This window comes from Panthera uncia, chromosome E3, assembly GCF_023721935.1.
Source record: "Panthera uncia isolate 11264 chromosome E3, Puncia_PCG_1.0, whole genome shotgun sequence".
Lineage (NCBI taxonomy): Eukaryota > Metazoa > Chordata > Mammalia > Carnivora > Felidae > Panthera > Panthera uncia.
The window spans coordinates 32,541,242-32,565,054 of NC_064815.1; the positions used below are offsets into that span (position 1 = coordinate 32,541,242).

Sequence of the window (23,813 nt, forward strand, 5' to 3'; positions counted from 1 at the left end):
AGTGGGTCCCAGTGCGCGTCCTCCCGTGTCCGTGAGTCTGACGACCCCGGGGCCTCGTGGGAGTGGGATCCTACAGTGCCCGTCCTTCCGTGTGTGGTTTGTGTCACTCAGCCTCCCGCCCTCCGCGTTCATGCACGTGGCGGCCGGTGCCAGGATTTCCTTGCTTGTTAAGGCTGAGTGATAGTCCATCGTGTGGCCGGACCACGCTGTGGTCGTCGGTCGGTGGACGCGTGGGTCGCTTCCACCTCTCGGCCGCCGGGAATCCTGCCGCCGCGAACGTGGGCGAGCGGGTGTCTCTTCGGGCCCTGCTTCCGGTTCTTCTGGGGATAGACCGGAAGCGGGATCGCTGGTCACGTGTGCTTCTGTTTCGTGAGGACCTGCCCCGCCTTTTTCCTCAGCAGGGCGCTGTCCGTCTCCGCCTGCCGTGTCCAGGGCGTCCGGTCCCTCCGCGTCCTTGCCCACACTTACTTCCTGACTTTGGATACTAGCCATTGTACCCCTCAGTGTCTGGTCAAGTCCAGCAGCGGACCCTGATGCATGTGCCGTCTCTCACCGGTCCCCGTCCCACGTGCTGGTGAGCCAGCAGCCGAGGACGGCAGTAGGGACAGATCCGCGTGGTGGTAGAACGGTGAACTTGGAGGCCATCAGAACACACCTTCCCGCCCACCGTGCTGCTAAACTCGGACGGCAGGAAGCTTCCTCCCTGGCTGCCTTTGGAGGACACGTGACCTGCCCCGGTGGAGAAAGCCCTTTACCTCCCGGGGCTCTCTGCAAGCAGTGAGACCCCGGGGAGGGCCGAGCTGGGGCATAGTTGGGTATTTGCGGGTGCTTGGTGCTGTCCCTCCACGGCGGGGCGGCTGGCCGGGCTGGGTGCCGCCTCCTGTGTGTGTGCGGGGTCCCCTGGTCTGTGACTTCTGCGTTGGTCAGCATTTGCCGGGGCTTGCTTTCATGAAGTGAGGGTGTGTGTGACCGCATGCTCATCGGGCAACTCTTGTTGGTTTCCCGAAGCTTCGGCCTTTGGCGAGTGAGGAAGGGCCCCTGCTGCTGGGGGCTGTCCGGACACAGAGGGGCTGGACCTCTCTGGGGGCGTGCCTGTGGCAGGACTGCTGCCCAGAGGCTCTGATGGAAATACGGGGGGAAGGACAGTGGGCTTTGTGTGACGTTTCATTGCTTTTCGTTTGTGGATAGCTGGCTTGGAGAATCCCAGAATTTCGGAGCCGGACACGTTGAATGCTGCTCACTGACCGTTTCCCTGTGTGCGCTGCAGAGCGGCAGAGGCCCACGCCGGGGGTCCCGCGGCGCGCCGGTGGCTGGCTTGGGAGTGACGCCACTCCCCATCAGTGCCTGTTCCTTCAACACCTGCCAGGCTGTCTTACAGTCACCTGGAGCCAGCACATCTCTGTCGGGTAGCGAGGTGTCCCCCGGGGTGGAGACTGGGCCTCATCCCTGCCACCCGTGGGGCCTCGCTCCGCGGGCCAGCCTGGATCACGGCCCCGAACACCTATTGCTACGGGCAGTTGGTTCTACCTTTTAGTCCACGGATGCACGAAAGTGGTTCGGAGTGGAGCACGGTAATCCCGAAGGGAGGCAGGGGCTCACTCACTGATTTCTAGCAGGTAGTTACTTTGAGCTCTGGTGTCTCATTTCCCACAAGGGCCGCTGGGGCAGTGTGGAATCAGCCCGAGGCGCTGAGCCTCCGGGTGTGAGAGCCGCTTCCTTCCAGCTTCTCTCGGACCGTGAGTGGCATTTCAAGGCAAGGCTTTGAACTGGGTTCTGGGTTGAGTCCAAACCCTGTGGTTGAGCAGTTGTGTCAGAAGGGTTGGAGCAGGGAGGGAGCACCGCTAGAGAGGCCTCTGAGGGTTTGTTGCCGACGAGGGCCTGGCCCTGGGCAGGCAGTCTTACCCCTGCGTTTTACTGGTGGTAAGCTCGGAGGGGGTCGCTTGCCGGGCACACACTGCTAGGAAATGAGGCACTGGGTGTCAGCACACACCCGTCTGAGGTCAAAACCCATCCTTTGTCCGGAGCCTTTCAGTATGGGGCCTCGCTGCCTCTCTCGGAAACTGTTACCTGTTGGGGCGGGGTGGGTGGGTGTGCACTTCGTTTTCCATCTGATAAGGGTATTAAGTCCTGTCAGTGAACTTGACATTTACTCCCACAGAAAACCAGACCCTTTCTCCCTGAATTTCTGCCCTTTCCACAGTGTGTGGTCTGTTGCATGACAGGTTAGCTGATCTGGAATGATCTGTTTTCCTTCTTAAACATTTCAAAAGACATGTCCCAGTTTAGGAGACTGATACTTGGAATCATAGCTTTCTTGAGATTGAAACTTCTCCAGGACCACCTGAGTGGCTCGGTCGGTTAAGCGTCTGACTTCAGCTCAGGTCATGATCTCACGGCTCGTGGGTTCGAGCCCCACGTCGTGCTCTGTGCTGACAGCTCAGAGCCTGGATCCTGCTTCGGATTCTGTGTCTCCCTCCCTCTTTGCCCCTCCCCTGCTTGTGCTTGCTCGCTCTCTCAAAAATAAACAAACATTAAAATTTTTTTTTTTTTTTTGAAATTTCGACGAGAGGGGGCACCTGGGTGGCTTAGTTGGTTAAGTGTCCAGCTCTTGGTTTCGGGCTCCGGTCGTGATCTCACAGTTCGTGAGTTTGAGTCCTGCCATCGGGCTCTGTGCTGACAGCATGGAGCCTGTTTGGGATTCTGTCTCCCCCTCCACCCTCTCTCTCCCCCTCTCTCTGCCCTTCCTCTGGTCACTCTTTTTCATTCAGAATAAATAAAATATATATAAAAAAGAAAATAGCAGCTTGGACAACATGGTGACCCCGTTAACAAAAGTAACAATAAAATGTACCTTTTGGGTTCTGACTTTTAAATATATATATACACACACACACACACACACACACACACACACACATATACGTATACATTTCTTTCAAAGAGTGCGAGCATGAGTGGGGGAGAAAGAGAGACAGAATGTCAAGCAACCTCCATATTCAGCTTGGAGCCTGATGCAGGGCTTGATCCCACAACCCTGGGATCATGACCTGAGCTAAAATCAAGAGTTGGACACTCAACTGACTGAGCCCCCCAGGCGCCCCTGGGTTCTGACTTTTAGATTTTCTTGTGGTCAGAGTTCAGGTTCTTCAGCAGCCTGTGATCCTTTGGTAATCATTACTGAGCTAATATGTCTTAGATTAGGTTACTTGACCCATCAGGAAGAGAACAAAATCAGTACATGCTTGGTGCTTCCCAAAATCAGTACAAGCTTGGTGCTTCCCAAATTTTCTTTCCCGCATTACTTTTATCTTTCCTCTGTTCTTCCGTTATTACCTTGTTTTACATCAAATAGGTATTTTCTAGTGTATGGTTTAAATTCCATTGTTTCGGTTACTATATTATTCCTGTTATTTTCTTAGTGATTGCCCTGGGAGTACACGTCAACATGTTAATGTGTAACAATCCTGCTTGGATTAGTACAAGTTTAATTTCAGTGGTGTGTAGAAATCTTGCTCCCTTACAGCTCCCTTCCTCTCCCCATTCTGTTATCAGCTGTGCAGATAGTTTGCATATAAACTGTATGCTCCTCAAAACAGATTTACGATGACTGCCTCATACGTTGTCTTTTAAGTCACCCAGAAAAACTTACGGATAAGTTTCTACTGCCTTTCATATTTACCAGTGCAGTTACCTTTACTGGCATTCTTTCTTTCCACACGTGGATTTGTCTCTCAGAAGAAACAACACGACTGGTAGTGCAGAAGTGAATTGGCTGCTTTTACTCATCTGGGGTGTCTTATTTTCTCCTTCGGTTTGCAAGGATAGTTTTGCTGGTTGTAGAATTCTCAGTTGACTCTTCTGTCTTCCGGCACCTTGCGTGTGCCATCGCACTGCCTTGCGGCCTCCGTGGCTTCTGAGAAGTGAGCTGTTCATCTTGCCCGGTTGCTGATCTCCTGGTGCTTTCAAGAGTTTCTCTTGGTCTCTGGACACAGAATGGTGCAGTTTGAACCATGCCGTTGTGACCTGTCTAGTTGTGAATCTCCCTGACTTTATCTTGGGTGGGTTTTTTTGGGTTCCTGGATTTTAAAAATCAAATTTGGGAAAAATTTGGCAGTTCGTTCACCTATTCTTCCTGATCCTCTCTCCTGGGCCGCTCATGATGATGATGATAGTACAGTCGGTGGTGTTGGTACAGTCGGTTTTGTTGTTGGTGCAGTCGGTGATGTTGGTACAGGTTGCTGAGGGGCTGTTCGTTCTTCTTCATTCTGTTTTCTTTCTGTCCTCCACACCGGACAGTCTCAGTTGACCTGTCTTTAGGTTTGCTGATTCTTCCCTCTGCCCACTCAGATCTGCTGTTGAACCTTGCTTGTGAATTTTCCATTTTGTTTATTGAGCTTCTTGACTCCGGAATCTTTTCCCGCTCCTCTTGTACAACTTTGGTCTGTTTATCCATATTTTCTATTGCTGGGACTGCTCTCCTCCTTTGCATTAGTTCTTTATTTTATTATTATTTTTAATGTTTTTATTTATTTTTGAGAGACAGAGCATGAGCAGGGGAGGGGCAGAGAGAGAGGGAGACACAGAATCCGAAGCAGGATCCAGGCTCTCCTGAAGTCGGACGCTGAACCGACTGAGCCACCCAGGCGCCCCTCCTTCAGTTCTGTCGAATGAGTTCAATGCCTGGCCTTTCTCGGACAGTTTCTGGTGGTGGTTTTTCCCTGTGTTTGGCTGTACTGTCTTACTTCTTTGCGTGTCTTTTACTGTAAACTTCAGTTGTGAACCTGACAGTTTAAATAATATAACGTGACAGCTCTGGGGAAATCACATTTTCCTCCTTCCCCAAGGTGTTGCTGCCGACCATTGTAGATTTATTTAATGACCTCTCAGAACGAATTCTGTGAAGTTTCTCGTGTGAGTTGTGTGTGGCTGCTCTAACAAAGCAGCACACATGGGGTGGCTTGAAACAACAGGAACGTGTTGTCTCCCAGCCCTGGAGGCCCCACGTCTGAGATCCAGGCATGGGCAGGGCTGCACTCCCTCTGAACCCTGTAGGGGAGGGTCCTTCCTGCCTCTCCCAGCATGTGGTTGAGGCTGCCAAGGTGTTCTTGGTCTGTGGCCGTGTCCCTTCGGTCTCTGCCTCCGTTGCCATGTGCCCACCCCCGCGTGTCGGGTGCCTCTGGGTCTTTGTGTGGTCTTCCCTTTTCTTTCTTTTTTTTTTTTTTTAACATTTATTTATTTTTGAGACAGAGAGAGACAGAGCATGAACGGGGGAGGGTCAGAGAGAGAGGGAGACACAGAATCCGAAACAGGCTCCAGGCTCTGAGCAGTCAGCACAGAGCCGGACGCGGGGCTCGAACTCACATACCGCGAGATCGTGACCTGAGCCGAAGTCGGACGCTTAACCGACTGAGCCACCCAGGCGCCCCAAGTCTTCCCTTTTCTTATGACAACTGCAGCCATACTGGAGGAGGGGCCTCCCTACTCCAGTATAACCTCAATTTCGCTAATTATTGCATCAATAAATGTGCCCGGGATTGCCACAGACCTTCAATTCCCAGGTCCTCAAAGAGCTGGTTCTGACCATTTTTGCTTCTGTAGAAGAGAGGACTCTTCCATTTACTGATGTTGCCTTTTATATTTAAGGCGTGTAGAATTGTCATTACCTGCCATGCAATTCACTCATTTAAAGTGTACAATACAGTGTCGTTGGTGTGTTCACGGGGTCGTGCACCCATCGCCACGATCACCTCTGGAGCGTTTTATCGTCTCCCCGAGAAACCCCCTATTTTCCAGCGGTCACTGCTCATTTCTCCAGGCGTTGCCCCCCCTGCCCCCGGCTCCAGGCAGGCATCCGTTTGCTTTGTTTCTGTAGGTTTGCCTCTTCTGGAGATTGCCTGTGGACGGGCTCACCCCCTGCATGGATTAGTTCACTTCCCCTGAGGTTTTCAAGGTTTACCCATCTTGTAGTGTGAACCTGTCCTTCATTCCTTTCCACGGCGGAAGGAGTCTGTTGTATGGATGAAGCACTTTTGTTTATCCCCTCACTGTTGATGGGCGCTTGGGGTTCTCCACTCCGTGGCTCTCACACCTGGTGCTGCTGTGGACATTTGTCTCCAGGTCTCTGTGTGGGCACACGTTTTCATGTGGCTTGGGTGTATTTCCAGGAGGGGAGCTGCTGGGTCATATAGCGGCTTCGCCTGTGACACCGAGGAAGCGGCCGACTGTTTTTGCCTCGCGTAAGCCTCTGCCAGCATGAGCGAGACTTTTCTGCACCCTTGCCAGTGCTCACTGGTCTTTTTTTTTTTTTAATTAGAGCCGTCACAGTGGGTGGTATCTCACTGTGGCTGTGATTTGCATTTCCGTGCCGGTTAATGGTGTTGAGAATCTTTTTATGTGCTTACTGGCCACTGGTATATCTTTGGAGGGATGTGTATGCAAATGCTTTGCCCATTTTAAAATTGGGTTATTTCTCTCTCTGTCTCTCTCTTTTTTTTTCTAGTGCGTTGTAAGAGTTCTTTGTATATTTCAGATACCAGTACCTTCTCAGATACGTGATTTGCAAATCTTTTCTCTGATAAAAATGTTCTTTCTCCATTACCTTTTAACTTGATTATTTCCTGTTTTTCCACATATTCTGTGCTCTCGTTACCTAAGACTTTGTTTTCCCCCCAGACATGCTACCTTTCACTCGTGAAAGTGTAGTAAATATCAGTAAATAGTCATTCAGCCGGCTTTCCTTCAGTGCCCTTCTAAGTGCCAGGCTCCCCCACCGCCAGCGTGCATCCAGAGCAAAGCTGAGGGCGTCTGTGCCCCCCGAGTTCGTGTCCTGGTGCTGTGTCTGGGCCCCCTGGCTCATTACCTGGGTGCTATTAAAGTTAAGTCACGGTGTATTCCAGTTCGCCCTGGAGTTTGGATCCTCATAGATTGTGCCCGGCAGTGGGAACACTTGGTAGCCACGAGCTGAATGGGTACTGCTGAGCCCAGTGTCTCTGTGTTGTTCGTCACTCACTTGAGTGAGTACTTGAGACACACGTGCCGTCTCGTTGACCCAGGGTGTGTGTGGTCCCTGGAGACTGGGTCAGCGCAGTTCTAAGGCCACCAAAATAGTTTCACATGGAAAGGGGCTGGGTTTTAGGAGGGGAGAACAGGTACCGTCTGAAGCTGTGGTCTCCACATTTTGGCCATTAAGATATTGGGGACTCTTGATGTACACATATCTCATACACATATATACACGTGTACACACATTCGTGCAATATACACACACCATGTACGTATATGGTCGTGCACGCGCTCACTACTCACACTTTTATACACGCTTGCAAATACACACCTGTACACATGTACACCCCTGTATATACACATACACACTCATGTACATGTGCATTGATACACATACAGACTCATGTACGTATATACTCATACACACTAATGTACACATATGTACACACCCATGTACACACACACTCGCATGCTTATATACAGACACTTGCACATACACTCGAACACATGTACATTCCCCCATCTACACATACACACTCAGGCCCATGTGCATTGATACACATACATACCCATGTACACATATACACAGTACTGTATACACACATACACACATGTGTATGTACCCCCCCATATACACATAAACTCACACACACTCAAGTTCACACACATATACATACCCACGTATATATATCCTCTTACACACACACACTCAGGTATATACACAGACAGACTTGCACACACATTTATACACATGTACACACACACTTGTATACACATATACTCGTGTACATACATTCACCCACTTGTACACACACATACACATTTGCACATGTAATACGCATGCAAATATATGCACACATCTATACACACATATTTTAGTAAGTTACATGCACGCACTACTCTAATATTATGTTACATGTGTTATGATATCACAAGAATATAAGTTTGAAAAGAAGGGAACAAAATGCAAATAGAATTATTAATATTTTCTTCTTGCGCCCTGGTGGATTGTTTTGACCCTAGGATATGTGCTCTCACTTGGGAGCTTACCGCTTGTAGAGCACATGATACTTAGTTTTCGTGTGGACTTTTTATGAGGCCCTTGGGGTTCCCAAGTAAGCATTAAGGCCTTAGTTTATTTTTTTTCTTAAGCTTTAAGGTCAATTAAAAGCAGCTACGTTTTAAATTCTAAAATGCTGAGTAATTTCAGAGATGAAAGTAATCTGGCCATTAATTCTGTTTAGAATGTAAACCAGAATCTTAAAGTGTTATTTTAAGAAGTAAATCATAAAAAAGCGATATAACCACGTTGTAGAAAATTTTGAAAAAGAAAAAATGTACACTTTGTTGTGGTTACTTATAGCAATAGCAATGTTGATCAGACTCTGACCCCCTCTCGCACTATGGGATACCTTTATTATGTATGTAGCGTATGTACGTATATATATATTTTAACGTTTGTCTTGAGAGAGCACGAGAGCATGCGTGCTTGGGCAGGGGAGGGCAGAGAGAGGGAGAGAGAATCTCAAGCAGACTCCACACTCGGCACAGAGCCCGATGTAGGGCTTGATCCCATGACCCTGGGATCATAACCTGAGCCGAAACTGAGTCGGACGCTCCACCAACCGAGCCTCCCAGGAGCCCCTCTTATAGTTTTTCACTGAAAAGAACTGTTTTTCTTTCAAACTCTATACTAAAAGCCAAACTGACTTTTTCCTGTGACGTCCGTGTTTTTTAGCCTGTAATCTCTTGGACCTGTGTTTTGCTGCCTTGTGAGTGATGTGTAAGGAAGCTGAGGTTTGAGGGCCTAAAGTTCTTTGACTTGTGTGATCAGGAACCGTGGCTCTAAGCAAGATGTGGGTTTTTACCTACATGGAATTGGAATCATTGCTTTGCCACGTGAAGTCATGTGTGTTCACTGTGGAAACAGTGGGAGAGAGAAATTCTACGGCTCTTTCCTTAGTTTGAACCTCCTTTTCGACTCTAGAGAAAAGGAGGGCTCTTTTGCACGTAACTTGTGAATAGTTCACTTCCTTCTGTTCCCAGGTTGAAAACTAGATCTGACTGGTCCTGGAAAGCGGGGTGTGTTTGCTGATTCACGAGCGGGTGGACGCCTCACGGCGTGGGGACTTTTCGGAGCACAAGCTCCGCGGCCTGAATGAACGGGGGTGATGTGGCCACAGTCCACGTGCGAAGCTAGCACGCGGCGGGGGCAGGCCCGCCGTGGCAGCCTCTGCTTCCGAGCAGCCGTTTTTATCGGCCGGTCGCCTTGTCCCCTCCAGACTTGCCAGCGCCCCAGGTCAGCGAGCGGAGGGACCCACACCCCAGTCGAATGCAGATGCCGCAGGGGAACCCGCTGCTGCTTTCGTACACCCTGCAGGAGTTGCTGGCCAGGGACACCGTCCAGGTGGAGCTCATTCCCGAGAAGAAGGGCCTCTTCCTAAAGCATGTGGAATACGAGGTTTCCAGCCAGGTAAGGGGCAGAGCGCGTGTGTGCGTGTGTGTGTGCGCGCGTGTGCACGCGTGTGTGTGTGTGTGTGTGTGTGTGTTGGGAGGAGGTGGGGAGGGGCGGGGACACGTTAGGGCACGGGTACGAGGCGGAGAAGGACCGCAGAGAGTCTGCGCTGGGCTTAAAGGTGAGACCCAGAACACGACGCTCAGAGCCAGGGTGCCAACAGACGTCTTCAGAGCCTGCGTGTGCGTGTCCCTGGGTCCTGTTCTGGCTCAGCCACACCCCTAGCCCAGCCCGCTCCCTTCTTCCCTGCGTCTGGGATGCTGCTTCGTAGGAGCCCACTCGTCTTCTGAGCACAAGGTGCGGGCACACGCCGGCCTGGGAGTGGTTTTGTAGTAACTGGGAAATCCTGAGGATAGAGTGGGGGCTTCCGGCGGCGAATCCAGTTTGGAGGGCAGGACTGGTGTGTCCGCCTCATCCCCGCTAAGGACGCCGTCTGCCCTGTTATCCTGCCCGCCGATATCGGACTTCATGAGGCGTCTGGCACCAGGACTGCGAGTCTGCATGGAGCACACTGATATCCCTGTCCCTCTGTCTGTCCTCTTTCTAAATCCTGGTGCCGTTAGAATAAATACTGGGGGCGGGGGTGTGTGTCTGTTCTCTTTCTATATCCCAGTGCTGTTAGGATAAACATTGGGGGGGGGGGGGGGATTTATTCTTCACAAACTGAGGAGTAAGTCATTGACAAGCCGACAGCATCCCTGGGTCTTGTGCAGCCCCTCTGTGTCAGTGGGGGATGTGCAGGGACAGGTAGAGCAGGGCCCCACCGGCGAGAGGGCTGCCCTGGTGACGGGACCCCGCCACTGTCAGGCTTCAGTCGTCATCCAGGGAGGAAGTGCGTTTTCTGAACCGAACGGCCATGTGTATGTGCCATGGGAATCCAGAATCACAGGGTGGTTTCTTTCTTTCCTTTTTTTTTTTTTTTTCTTTTAAATGTTTTTATTTATTTTTGAGAGAGAAGGAGTGAGCAGGGGAGGGGCAGAGAGAGAGGAGAGAGAGAGAATCCCAGGGAGGCTCTGCAGTCAGTGCAGAGTGCTCGAACTCATGAAATGTGAGCTCTTAACCAGAGTCGAAATCAAGATGGACACTTAACTGACTGAGCCACCCAGGTGCCGCTGTATTTTTTTTTTTTTTTAATGTTTTCATTTATTTTTGAGAGAGAGCAGGGGAGGGGCAGAGGGAGAGGGGGACAGAGGATCTAAAGCAGTCTCCAGGCTCTGTGCTATCAGCACAGAGCCCAATGTGGGGCTCCAGCCCGTGAACCGAGAGATCATGACCTGAGCCAAAGTCGAACGCTGAACCAACTGAGCCACCCGGGCGCCCCAGGAATCACAGGGTTTTTGTTTCATGGTGTTTCCAAGCTGCGGTCACCGAGGCCTGTGAGTAAACTTAGTTCTCCCATGCCCGTGGGTGCCATTCCCCCAGGTGACGACCCATCAGAGGGGCGTGAGGTTGGGCTTCTGGCCCTTTTCCGGCTCAGTAACGTAATTCCTTGAGCACGTGTGTCGTCTCGTAAGGAGGCAGCCCTGCCGGGCGGAGGGATCAGCCTGCAGGTGTTCAGGCCGAGGGGCCACGCGTTTTGTCCTGCGTCCCGCTCGCCAGAGGCTGGGGCAGATCCAGAGGGGGCACGACACATGCAGTCCCCAGCACGTGGCACAACTGACTTTGTGTTTTTCTTCATGTAGCATGTTTAATTTTTTTGCAGACTTCATTTTTAGGGGGTAGTTTTAGATTCACCACAACGTTGAGCTGAATGGACAGAGATTTCCCGTAATTCCCCGCTCCCCCCCGGACTCCCCCGTTCTCGGCGTCCCCCAGATGGTGGGTTTGTCGCAGTCGGTGACCCCACACTGACACGCTGTTCTCACCCGGAGTCCACGGTTCGCGGGAGGGTCCCTCTGGGTGGGTGCACGTTCTGTGGGTTTGGGCGAACGTGGGACGGCAGGTGTCCACCGTCCCGGGTCCCTCGCGCTGTTCGCCGCCCTAAGAGTCCCCTGTGCTCCCCCTGCTCCTCCCTCCGCCCTGAGCCCCGGCAGCCCCCGTCTTCTGTCTCGCAGCCCCGCCTCTTCCAGGACGTCCTGTCGGTGGAATCACCCGGCCTCTCTCACTCCGCAGTATCATTTATCACCAGGGCAGCTTGTATACTTCGCAGGCTAGCGGCTCGTGCGCGTCCGTCGCGTGGGCCCTTCCAGCAGGTCCAGGTCGCGCCTCTGTCGCGTGGATCCCTCGTGGCGCCCGCGGTTTTATCTGCCACGGGGCAGACGGACTTGCAGTCGGACGTCCGCTCCGTCCGCCCCCCCTCGTCGGGGTCTGGTCTGCGTCGGCCGCTGGGCCCGGGACGCCGTCGCGCTGGTCGCGCCGGTGTTGGGGCGTGTGTGGGAGGACGGCCCCGGCCCCCAGTGGGGAAGGCCTCCGGCCCGAGCGCTGCCTTTGAGGGTGGGGTGGGTGCCGGCTTCGCGGCTGAGCGCTCCGTGAAGACCGCGGTGGGGGCTGGACGTGAGGCCCGAGCTGCGTGGCGCCGGGAGGGAGGAGGGCGCCCGTCCTCGCCGTGGAGGCCCCGTGAGCGGGGATGAGGCCCCGCGTCACGCGGGCTCCGTCTCGGGGCGGGGGATGGGAGGGAGGGGAGCGGTGACCCGGGGAGGTTTCCGGCGTCCGGCGTGAGCGCGGGCCCTCTTGTCTTCTAGCGCTTCAGGTCCTCCGTGTACAGACGGTACAACGACTTCGTGGTTTTCCACGAGATGCTGCTGCAGAAGTTCCCCTACCGCATGGTGCCGGCCCTTCCGCCCAAGAGAGTGCTGGGAGGTAGAGCGGGCTCGGGCGGGCCCGGGGCGCCCGGTGCGAGACGTGCGCGGGAAGGCCGGGCCAGCTAGGGTGGGTGCCGCGGACCCCCTCGTTCCCCGCCGGTGGCGCCCAGCGCTCACGCTGGGGACCGGCGAGGGGCGGCTACCGTGGGCTACGACAGAAGGGACCTGGGCTTTGCCCGGCACGTTTCCGGACGGCCGGGGCGGGGGGGGGGGGGGGGGGGGGGGCGCGGCGCAGGCTGCCGGCCGACCCCTCGCTCTCGGTCTGCAGCCGACCGCGAGTTCATTGAGGCCCGGCGCAGGGCCCTGAGGCGCTTCATTAACCTGGTGGCCCGGCACCCCCCGTTCTCCGAGGACGTGGCCCTCCGGCTCTTCCTGTCCTTCAGTGGCCCGGTGAGTATCACTCTGCTGTGGGTGTGCCCCGAGGCTCCCCGCGTGAGTGGCGTTCCTAAGCGTGCTTGTTCTCCTGTCCTCCTCGTTTGGGGGCCCTCGGGGAGTCTGCTGCCCTCGTGGTGCCAGGAGTGACATCCGCTCTCCTCCCAGATCACGGGGGTGTAACGTTACGAGGCGCCCCTGGCTTTGGCTTGGCAGGATTTTGTGTATCCAGGTAGAGGGTTCTCTGCACGGTCGCCGTGGGCACTGAGGCTCGGTCGCAGAGGCTCTGTTTGGGAGGGGTTACGACGGAAATGCTCGAGACCCCAGATCAGGATGAGCGATTTCTGGGAAGCGAAAAGAGCCACCTTAAGTACCACCGGAAGGCTGAGTTGAGTTATGTATTTTTTTAATGTTTATTTTTGAGTGAGAGAGAGAGAACACGCACACAAGGGAGGGGCAGAGAGAGAGGGGAACAGAGGATCCCAAGCAGGCTCCAGGCTCTGAACCTTTAGCACAGAGCCCAACACGGGGCTCCAACTCACGAACCGTGAGATCATGGCCTGAGCCGAAGTTGGGCGCTTACCTGACTGAGCCCCCCAGGAGTCCCCTGAGCTGAGTCTTTCTAGTGGAGCTGCAGCATAGACCTGCTGCCGGGACTGTCTCCACGTGGACGTTAGTTTCAGTTAGAAACCAGGCGGCCGTGGGCGTCCCTCTGCTGTCTTGCAGCGTCCTTGTTCACAGTTGTGGAGGAAGTCACTGCCTGGTCCCCAGGGCGGCCGGCTCCACCTAGGAAGAGGGTGGGGTGGGGGTGGGGCTCCAACGCGGTAGCTTTCCCTTCCCCAGGGACCTAGGAGGGGCTCGATCCCACACTCACTTCCCCCGCAGGAAGATGAGACACACCGAGACCCTCCTTGAGAAGGCCGCTGGCTTTCCCTCTATGCCAGCCAGGGGGTACCTGTCACCTTTGCCTCTTTTATGGGACCTAAAGCAGTCGTTCAGGGGACGTTTCTGTGACTACCTGCCCTTGAGCTGGGAGTGTGGGTCTTCTGAACGCTGGGTGGACAGGTTCCTTTAGAGCAGGGATCTTCATTGCCACAAGAGGAACGTGGTGGGACGTGGGAGCTATACACGGCTCATGACAGGGGAGGGTGCTGCTAGTCGTGGAGCCGGACGGCGCCCCCATTCTAGAGGCATGAGGCTCTTCTGACCCCTTGTTCTCACACAGGTAGAGTGTCCCTATGGCCTCCTTGACTCTTTCCTCTGGTAAAACGAGAGAATTGAGCCAGATGGTCTTCAGGGCCTCTCTGAAATTCTAGAATTCCTTGACCCACAAACAGCTGCATGTTAGGATCTTTGCCTGTGTTTCCCGTGGCTCTTTGTGGGTCCTTGACGTGGACTGCCACGGAGGCCTGGCCCCTGTGTGCTGCCCACCAGCTCTCCCGGGGCTCCGTGGGCCTGGGGCCCGTGGGTCTGTGTGCAGGGAGAAAGAGACCTCGTCTTTGGTCCCTGTGCCCCACGTGGGTGGGACCTAGCGGATGCGACGAGCCCGACGGCAGCAGCACGGATCCCGTCCCTGCCGTGTGCGTGCAGTCTCTGTTTCCTGGAGACGGGTCTCCTCTCCGGAGCTGCTGTTAGGTCAGGCCTTCCTGTCTGTGGACGGCCGTCCTGAAGGTGGAGGTCAGTGGAGAAAAGTCCGGGAAGAGATTCTGGATACTTACGTGAGAGCAGATCCGTGGAAACCTGGCTCTCTCGAGGAAGGACTACATCCTGCCTTTCGGTGACTTAACGGGTCTCAGGCAGACGCTGCTGCGGCTGGAGGATGTGGCGTTTCTGTCTTCCTTTCGCAGGACGTGCAGAACAAGTTGAAGGAGTCGGCTCAGTGTGTTGGAGACGAGTTCATGAGCTGCAAGCTGGCTCCTCGGGCCAAGGTACCGCTCCCGCCGCCACCCTCGCCCCCCCAACCAGGGCGGCGACTGCGTACCAGCTACCGCCCTGGGCCTCCCCCGCGTGCTGGAGATGACACGAAGGCCCGCGGCGCGGTTTTCTCATCGGCTCTCCTTTCAGACAGCGGGTGTGCCGCCCATTTCCCAGATGGGGAGACAGGCTCAGAGAGGCTGTCGTCTGGCAAGGTCCCAGACTTCTGAGCGGCCTGCCCGGACGTGACTGAGGCTTTTTGTGATTCGGGCAGACACTGGCTTCGTCACTAGCTTCTCGGATTTCAGGGGAGTGATTGTCACATTGGTTCATTTTAAAATTTAGCTAGTCTGTTCTTTTTTTCAAAAAGAATTAAGGTAGCTGTTGGCTAGCTTTTTTCCTTTCCTTTTTTAAATTTTTTGACGTTTATTTTGAGAGAGAGAGAGCCAGAGCGATTGGGTGAGGGGCAGAGAGAGGGAGAGAGAGGATCTCAAGCAGGCTCTGCACTGTCAGCACAGAGCCTGGCGTGGGGCTCGATCCCACAGACCGCGAGATCGTGACCTGAGCTGAAACTAAGAGTCGGACGCTTAGCTGACTGAACCCCTGGGCGGCCCTCCTTTCTTGTTAAACTGCTTCTCCGTACAGAAATACATGTATCTTACCTTCATTTCGTTCCCTAAGCAGCCTGTTTTCTAAGCATTATCTAGTTAATGTTACGGTAAACGATGGTTAATATTAACAGGTAGTTAACAGTAAAGCTGGTGAGAAGTTGATTCTTGGGGGAAAGTGAGGGCCCGTGGGAAGCCCTGCCTCGAGGGAAGGGTTAGGACTTTGTGATTGTCACTCTGAGCTTGAGGATTAGTACTTGAAGGTTAGTACTTGAGGATTAGTACTTGAGGATTAGTACTTGAAGGTTAGTACAGGGGTGTGTTTCGGCAGGACGTCAGTTTGATCCGGCTTCAGCGGACACTAGGGGCCACTCTGCTTCGTGTCCATGGTGTGTGGGTGATGATGGGCTGTTTCTTTCCTGGACCGGAAGGGAGGCCCAGCGAAGTGCCCCCGTGGCCTGGCATCTGGGCTCACTGGCTGCTCAGTGGGTACCATTCTTCCCCTGCCGGCGGTCGTCTTTTCCCCAAGGCACTTCACGGCCAGTAACCCACGGCCTTCTCTCCTCCCTGTCAGGACTTCCTCCCAGCCGACATCCAGACTCAGTTCGCCGTCAGCCGGGAGCTCATCCGAAACATCTACAACAGCTTCCACAAGCTTCGCGACCGGGCCGAGCGGATTGCGTCGAGGGCCATCGACAATGCTGCTGACCTCCTCATCTTCGGGAAGGAGCTGAGGCAGGTGCCCCCAGCTCTGCAGGGCTCGGTCAGGTGGGGAGGGGCCTGCCGACGTCCAGGCAGAGGTGCTTGCCCAGAATCCCTTCCGTTCTGACCTGGTTCACTTTGGAAAGGGGAAGCAGAGAGTTGGGGAAATGGGCAGTGATGTTAGGAAGAAGAAAACTGGGGCATTTAGGCAGGGAAACGTGGATCCCTCAATACGTGAGTGTGCGCCACTGTGTCACACGTGTGTCACATGTATGTCACACGTTCTCCCGAGGTCGGGACTAGATCTGAGAAGGGGTTGATTTCACTTGGAAAAGGACACTGAGGGCTGTTGTCAACATGACTCCGCCCTCCCCCCTGCAGGCGCTGGGGGTTGCTGGCCGGGACTGGTCCCGAGGTCTGGGGGAGGGGCTGAGGCCCGGCCTTTCGGACGCACATCCTGGATCACGGGTTGTCGTGGCGGACGGCCAGGTCAGCTCCCAGGCCTTGAGTGTCTTGTCCGTCTCTTTTTCCCCTAGTGCTTTAGGGTCTGATACGACCCCGCTCCCCTCTTGGGCCACTCTGCACAGTAGCACGTGGGGGTCCCTGAAACAGGCACTGAAAGGCCTGTCCGTTGAATTTGCACTGCTTGCCGACAAGGCCGCCCAGCAGGTGAGTGAATTTGTTCTCCACGGTGTCCGTTCCGAAGAACATTCTGTACCTTGGGAGCACACACGGGACATCTTCTCACGTGCACTTCAGAGGTCAGAGTCTGCGGCGAGTGGATTGCTGGGCCCCGCGGGAACTGCACATCCCCGTCAGTTCCGAGCGGCTTCCCGTGAGCCGTTGACTCTGAAGACGGTTGCTGATGACGAAGACAGATGGGGTCTGATCTTCGGAGGGTTGACTCCGCTGAAATCAGACGCTGTAACTGCCCTGGCAAACGTAATCTCGGGCTTCCTCAGATACCTGTGGGTGGACCAAATAGTTCCCGCTGTGCTGTCCCAGCCAGCAAGTATTTGGCCCCTCGGTCACCTAAGAGAACAACGAGTAAGCTGCAGCACCCCGCGAGAGCCCCCTCGTACCCCCCAGATACCCAGTTAGGCTCCGGAAACGTTTCCGCCATCCACACAGGTGCGGTGTGGTCGTTGGGGATCGATTGGAAGGTGCGGTGTTCAGTGACAGCCGGAAAGGCTCATCTGGGTGCTTTTATGCTGTAAAACTGCTACATGACTTTGAGGGTGAGCATTTGCTGCCCAGTTCTTGGGGAAACGGTCTTTCCCTAACCATCTAAAACCATCTAAAAACGGTAGATGGTTTTAAATAAATTAAAATGATGTACTTGGGAAAGCCTTGCTGCCTCAGACGCAAAGCTCCTTAGTAGCAAGCCGGAGAACACAGTGACGGTGGCCGATCCCCAAGCGTGGAATTGGGGGATTTTCAGGCTTCGCGTGGGGCCCTCAGGGGCCCAGGATATCTCTGAGTGTTGAAGAAGGGATCTGATCTTGTTGCGGGTAGGGAAAGTCCCGGGTTTTCTTCCTCTGTGGTTCTGGTGCCTGTGTGTTCTCATTAGAAACTGGTGTTGGCATTTCTCGGAATTGGTGCCGGGCCGGTCTGTGTCCAGGTCTGCGTGGCGCCCACGTTTCCACCGCGGGGAGGACCGGGCACGTGGTGTTGGAGGTGTGGCCGCGTGGAGAGGGAGCCTGCTCCGTGCGCGGCCGGTGTCTTGTGCTGGGACGTGGCTCAGGTCCCTTTGGTCTCGGGCCTGTTTCTGGTCCGTGAAAAGGAGGGGGCTGGATGAAGTCATTAAAACACTTCTCATTTAACCTGTTGAACTTTCCTCGCAGCTGATTGTAAAACGGAAAAGTCATCCTGGTTGCGGGGATCCTGGGCCCCAGACAGCTCCTTCTTCAACAAGTAGCCTCGTGGCAGGGGTGGGGGTGTGTGTGGGGCGCACCGTGAGCCCCCCGAGGTCACGCAGAACGCGGGGTGGAAATTCCAAACTGTCGTCTCCGGTGGTTTCCGACCGAGATTTGAATGCTGGGTTTCTGCGTTTGAAGAGGGAGACAGGGTTCGGGCTTCTGATGTGCAAGTCCGTAGTTTGAAGTTCCCCCCGGCTCCGAGATTCTCTGATATCTCACGGAGGCTGCTTTGAAATGCGACGTCTGAGGAAGTGCCACTTCCTGAATGTCGCTCTCTGTCCGCGGTGGTTTTCACGGTGAAGTGGAATTAGTGTCGTCTTAATGTGAAAGTGGATCAGAGGCCCATCAGGACTTTGATCCAGCACAGCCGGGGTTCTAGTCACTCTGGCCGTGTGAGCAAAGGCATGCGAGGGAGGGTTTTCCTCACTCTGTCTCCACGCGTGCTGGTTTTGTTCTCTGCCGACTGTGAGGAGATCTGCGTCACCGCAGCCCGGCGAGATCACTGAGACCCAGGGCGGGCCGTTTCCCTGCGGACAGGATGGCGGTGTGGGGTCTCACGCGTTGGGGCATCAGACTAGAACGAGGACCTGGGCGCCAGGGACGCGAGCAGGAATGACCCCTCAGGCCCTCCTACTACTAGACGGGTTGGGGGAGGCTCCATTCTCCTCGGCCCCCCTGCCCGCTCAGGAAGGAACGGGGCACCTGTGGATCTCTGGTGTTTTCCTTTCCAGGTTTTCAAAGACTGAAACACTGCTATTTTCCTGTAACCTTACTGGCTGGAATCTTGGCTATGGGCGTGGGTTGGAGTGGCCCGGAGCCTCTGAGGTCATCGGGCTGGAGTCCTGGGGTTCCCCGAGTCGGCCGCAGAGCGTGGGCCGGAACCGCTGGCTCGCAGTGCCGTGCTCGTAACCCCCTCAGTCACGGCCTTCTATTCGCTTCTTCACACCTTCTGCCGCCTTCCGGCGGCACCCTCTACACACTGGGCGTGATGTGCAGTTTACGAGAGGCGCTCTTCATGCTCTGCCACAGCTGGAGCTCTAGAGGTCGTAAAAGGGCTCGTTTTCGCGAGGAGCCGGTGCTGCGCCTGGGCGAGGTGCTCGGCAAGTGTTGGGAGCTGAAGGACGTAAGCCGTGCTGTAGCCCTTCAGGACACGTGGCCGCGAGCACAGTGTTAGCATTGGGTGTTCCCAGGAGGCCAGCCTGGCCCCAACCGTGACCGTGGCTTTGGCGGGCCGCGAGGCCCGGTGGTGTTGAGCGGCGAGCGCAAGTGGATGGGTGACCTTGGAGGCCCAGGACGTAGCTCTCGCCTAGCCGCTGGCTTCTCTGGCTCCCCTGCCTTGTGTGGGGGGCTGTCGTGTGGGAAGGGGGCTCTTCTGCAGAGCTCGCTGGTGGCCGTCGGGGGAGGGCCGGCTCAGGCCTGCAGACGGGAGGCCGTGCCCGGGCCTCTGGGTCCCGTGGTGCTCGGTGTTGGGCACCCACCCTTGTTTTCCAGGGCAAACAGGAAGAGAATGACGTGGTGGAGAAGTTGAACCTCTTCCTGGATTTGCTGCAGTCCTACAAAGTGAGTCCGGCTGTTCCTTGGCCAGGGACGGAGCCGTTGAGAAGTCTCCCGTGAACTTTCAGGGCTTGACTCCGGGGGAGTGGGAAAAGAGCCGTGAAGCCGGGGCCGAGGAGGGAAGACCGTGGGTGGTCTCGGCGGGCACTGCAGGGGTTCCGGCTGTGGCCCGGCAGGCGTGCGGACAGGCCTCTGGCTTGCCTTGGTCTGCCCACGGAGGGTGTGTGGGTGTGTGCACATGCACACATACACGTGAGTGTAGGCTCACGTGAGTGCGTGTGTATAGGTATGTGTGTATGTGTGTGTGTGTGAATGTGCATGCATGTGTGCATGCATATGTGTATGTGCGTTCACGTACGTACGTGAACCTGTGCGTGTGTGTGAATGTACCTGAGTGAGTGTACATGTGTATGTGTTAGGGTATCTGTGTATGTATGTATCTGTGTGTACATGTGAATGTGTGTGCACACGTATTAATATGCGTACCGGTGTACGTGTGTGCATGCACACGTGTGTATCTGTATGTGTGCACGTACGTATGCACACGTGTGCACGTAGTGTGCATTTTTGCGTGTGTATGCGTGCACGCCTGTACGTGTGTGCACGTGTGTGTGTGTGAGAGCACGCGTGAATATGCTAGGTCCCTACAGATACCGTGAGGGGCTGGCCTGGTGCTGAGGGAGCTTGCCCCTTCCACGGGCAGAGATTCCAGGAAGTCTGACTCCAGACTTCGTAACTGTCGCAGCACTGGTGACAGGTTGGATTGCCTGTGAAGCCAGAATCCTTCTTGCTGAGCTCAAGGAGAGGGGGCCTAGTACTTTGAGGAATGTTCCGAGGGGATTTGTCTGTTAAGTTGGATGGTGGCCAGGCAGCCTCGAAATCCCAGCACTGGCTCAGTGGCCGATATTTCCCACAAGACTCCCGATTGAGGTTATTTTAGGGCTGCAGGGAAATGCCCGTGCAGCTTCCTCTTGGAGACTGGTCTCTGTGCTGCTGGAGGCGCACGGCGTTCTGACACTGGGCTGCGTGACAGGCCGAGGTCCGGCGCCGTCCCGGCGCTCTGGCATCTTCTCTGTGGACAGGCCCTGTCTTCCGTGTGGTTTTGGTTTGTGGTGCCGACTGGCACCGCGACCCGTCTTGGTTGGACCCCTGGGCCTGGCCCCAAGCCGCTCCGTGCCGTGAACACTTCCCGGGCAGGGAGGGAGAGAGTGTGTGCCTGAGCCTTTTCTGAGGCGGGAGGGGCTGGAGTGTGAACGGCGTGGAGGGAGAGGCTCCAGTGTGAATGGCGTGGAGGTGCTCGAGTGTGAACGGCGCGGAGGGAGGGATTCGAATGTGAACAGCGCGGAGGGAGAGGCTCGCGTGTGAATGGTGCGGACTCGGAAGCCTGTGTCTGTTGCGTAGTCTCCTTCCCGTGCTCCCTTTCACCTGCTGACTCCCACGGGGGGGGACGGCTCCGGGTCCCTTCCCGCTGGGGGCCGAGCACGGCGCACCTCCCTCCACAGGACCTGTGCGAGCGGCACGAGAAGGGCGTGCTGCACAAGCACCAGCGGGCCCTGCACAAGTACAGCCTGATGAAGCGGCAGATGATGAGCGCCACCGTGCAGAGCCGGGAGCCCGACTCCGTGGAGCAGCTGGAGTCCCGCATCGTGGAGGTGCTCCTGGCGCGGGGGGTGGGGGGAGGGGGCGTGGGCGGCCTGGGTCTGCCCTGCTGGGCTGGGCTGCGCGCCCGGCCTGGTGGCCCCCCCCGGAGCTGGACTTCCGGCCGGTCCCGGGCTGGCTCCCGCGCGGCCGGGACGACGTCGCTGCCCGGCTGCTGGGGTAGCCGGCGGCGGGAGGGCCGCCCCGCCACGCCCAGAGCGGTGCTTTGTGCTTAACCCAACTGAGCCCCCCAGGCGCCCCCGGAGCGGTGCCGTCTGGATGCCCGGTTGGCATGAGTGGCTGGCGTTTCCCTCGGCGGTGGTGCGGGGCGGGGCGCGGGCTGTGCGCCAGCGCGGTGCCAGGGCGCCTCCTTCCTGTGCAGCAGGAGAACGCGATCCAGACGATGGAGCTCCGGGGCTACTTTTCCCTGTACTGCCTCCACCAGGAGATGCAGCTGGTCCACGTGTACCTGCCCCTCACCTCCCACATCCTCGGTGCCTTTGTCAACTCTCAGATCCAGGGGCACAAGGAGGTGGGTCTGCCTGCCAGCACCTTTCTGCCTGCAAGTCTGGCACCCTGCAGCTGGCCCTGCAGGGTCACCGGGAAGGGCAGGGAGCTGGGGGGTGAGGGGGTGGGCACGGGACCTTTCAGCCCGCCTTGCTCACATCTGCTAGTCTCACACGGAGCCCGAACTGCAGGGGTGAAGTTGTCCACGCTATTCTCGTGGGAGGGGGCGGGACTGTGGGAGACAACGAAGGAAGCATTTCTCTTCTCCCGGAGGAGTTTCAGAGTCGGGGTAAAGCAGAGCGTCCCCCAGGACTGAGACAAGAGACGGTGGGGAATCAGTCAGAGGAGGCAGGGGTCGCTTCCTGAAGACCCCCGGTCAGCGTCCTCCAGGTGGCGGCTCATAAGTGGGGATGAAGCGCTGTGCTTGTCCTGAGGCTTGGCAAGCCGCGCTGACACCTGCCTGGCCCCCGTGACCCAGAGCCGTGTTGCGCTAGCCAGGCTTGGCCTCTTTGCTTCTCAGACGGGGCCGGGTGTGTCCTCTCCGGACAGCCTGGAAGGCTGGATGTCTGCAGGGTTGAGGAAACTTGTAAACGGTTCTCGGGTCGTTCTGCTTTTGCTGGTGCTGCCTTCAGACATCGTGTGTCCCGGGTTCCTTCGACGCCTTTAGTTAGCCCTGGGGGCGCAGTCACCTGCTCAGGGGTCCTTGATAACAGTGGGGGAGCTTGGGCCACAGCTTGTAGAGCCCCGGCTCTGTGCCTGTTGGAGCTCTGGGGCCTTGGTTGTGTCCTTGAACCTCCACGATCACCTGGGGACCTGGAGGGCGATGGGCTGCAAGCCGCTGGGGTCCGGGTCTGTGCTGGGCCCACGGAAGACTACAGCGTCCCTGTCCCCAGGGACCACACTGACCAGTGGGGGCGTGGGGGGGACCATCCTGACTCAGCCAGCTGGGGAGGAATGGGCTTCTCCCGGACCGGGAAGATGTGTGTGGAGCCCCCATGTGGGGTGGGTATGGTTCTGTCTGGACGGACAGCGCATAGCAGGAGCTCCGGTGTGCAGTCCATAGCACTCGTGGACGACATCTTGGAGGCAGGGTGAGGGGCTAGAAGGTGGAGGTTGTCAGTCCGGCCGGGGGCATTCGTGAATGAGCGTCTCAGCGGGCAGCTCAGTCTCTGGTCTAGAACCAGTCATGCCGAAAACACCTGGACGGCTTGTCGTGGTGGACTTCGGGATTCCCCTTACACCAAGCCATCCGAGGCGGAAGGGGATGAGAGCAGGCAGCGGAGGGGCCCGTGGCGCCGGGGGCAGTGACCCGGGTCTCCGGGTGGGCTGTGTCCGGCTTCTAGGGGTTTTGCGGGGAACGGACACACTGGGGCCGGTCGCCGGCTCGTGGCCTGTCTCAACCTGGGACACTCCCTCTTCTCCAGATGAGCAAGGTGTGGAACGACCTGAAGCCCAAACTGAACTGCCTCTTCGCTGGACCCAGCGGTTCCCCGACTCCACCGAGGCTCCCGCAGGACGGCGTGTCTCCTCGCTAGTGCCAGACGCCTGGGGCGGGAGCTCCGGGCGGCCTCACTAAAACCTCTTTCCAAATGGCGTGTTCCTGTTTAATTCCCTCCAGATAGTGGCTGCCCCCCACCCCCCCGCGGGGTCCCCGGTGTCTGACTGACCCCCAGGCCCAGTGGGGCCGGAGTTTGGGTGCTCCCCTCGTGGGGAGTGGGGCTGAGGATGTGACCCCAGGCCTGTGAGCATCCATGAGGGCCGGAGGCCATGGGGGTCTGCTCAGCTGTCCTGGGCCCCGCCCGATGCTGCACTGTGCCTGAGCCTGGCGGTCAAGAGTTAAGGTTCCCTGGCAAGGTCTTCTCTGATTCCAGGAGGTCAGGGTGGCGAGAATTGCTTCCACATAGCAGGTGCCTGGGAGCATGTGCAGGGGGCACCCGTGAGTTTTGGGGAGTCGGGAGGGTCTGGGTCAGATGACCAGGGACGGGGAGGTTGGAACCCCCGTGTCGGACACGAGGTGGCCGTATCTGATGAACCGGTCAGTGAGGGTGGACTGTGACCTAAGGCCGGCGGGCACTCCGGACGGGTGTGGGTACGGCGGGGCCTTGGGGGGTCGCTGGGTGCACAGACGGTGTCCACCTCCAGGAGACAGGCGTGGGTCGGTACCATGGGGCCCCGGTCTGGACTGGGTCTGGGTAAAGTGTCCTGTGTCCCTCCCTGTCATGTGCCCGTGGGCTGCGGTGTCGGGGACAAAGGTGAAGCGGTGCTTCTGTGGTCTGTCGCC

The 23,813-nt window shown here is 56.5% G+C and overlaps 1 protein-coding gene across 3 annotated transcripts in view; it reads left to right on the forward strand.

Moving 5' to 3' along the window:
• SNX8 (sorting nexin 8) overlaps positions 1–23,122 on the forward strand; it is a 39,265-nt gene extending 16,143 nt beyond the window's left edge. The window contains exons 2-11 of one of the 3 annotated variants that reach the window (XM_049638989.1): positions 9,285–9,475; positions 12,199–12,316; positions 12,587–12,708; positions 14,538–14,618; positions 15,787–15,947; positions 16,451–16,583; positions 19,325–19,393; positions 20,890–21,039; positions 21,408–21,557; positions 22,957–23,122. In XM_049638989.1, the coding sequence (XP_049494946.1) occupies positions 9,285–9,475; positions 12,199–12,316; positions 12,587–12,708; positions 14,538–14,618; positions 15,787–15,947; positions 16,451–16,583; positions 19,325–19,393; positions 20,890–21,039; positions 21,408–21,557; positions 22,957–23,067 (1,286 nt within the window). In that variant the 3' untranslated portion in view covers positions 23,068–23,122. The remainder of the gene's footprint in view (positions 1–9,284; positions 9,476–12,198; positions 12,317–12,586; positions 12,709–14,537; positions 14,619–15,786; positions 15,948–16,450; positions 16,584–19,324; positions 19,394–20,889; positions 21,040–21,407; positions 21,558–22,956) is intronic. The other 2 variants (XM_049638990.1, XM_049638991.1) reach the window with 2 other exon arrangements.
• Positions 23,123–23,813: the final 691 nt, after the last annotated feature.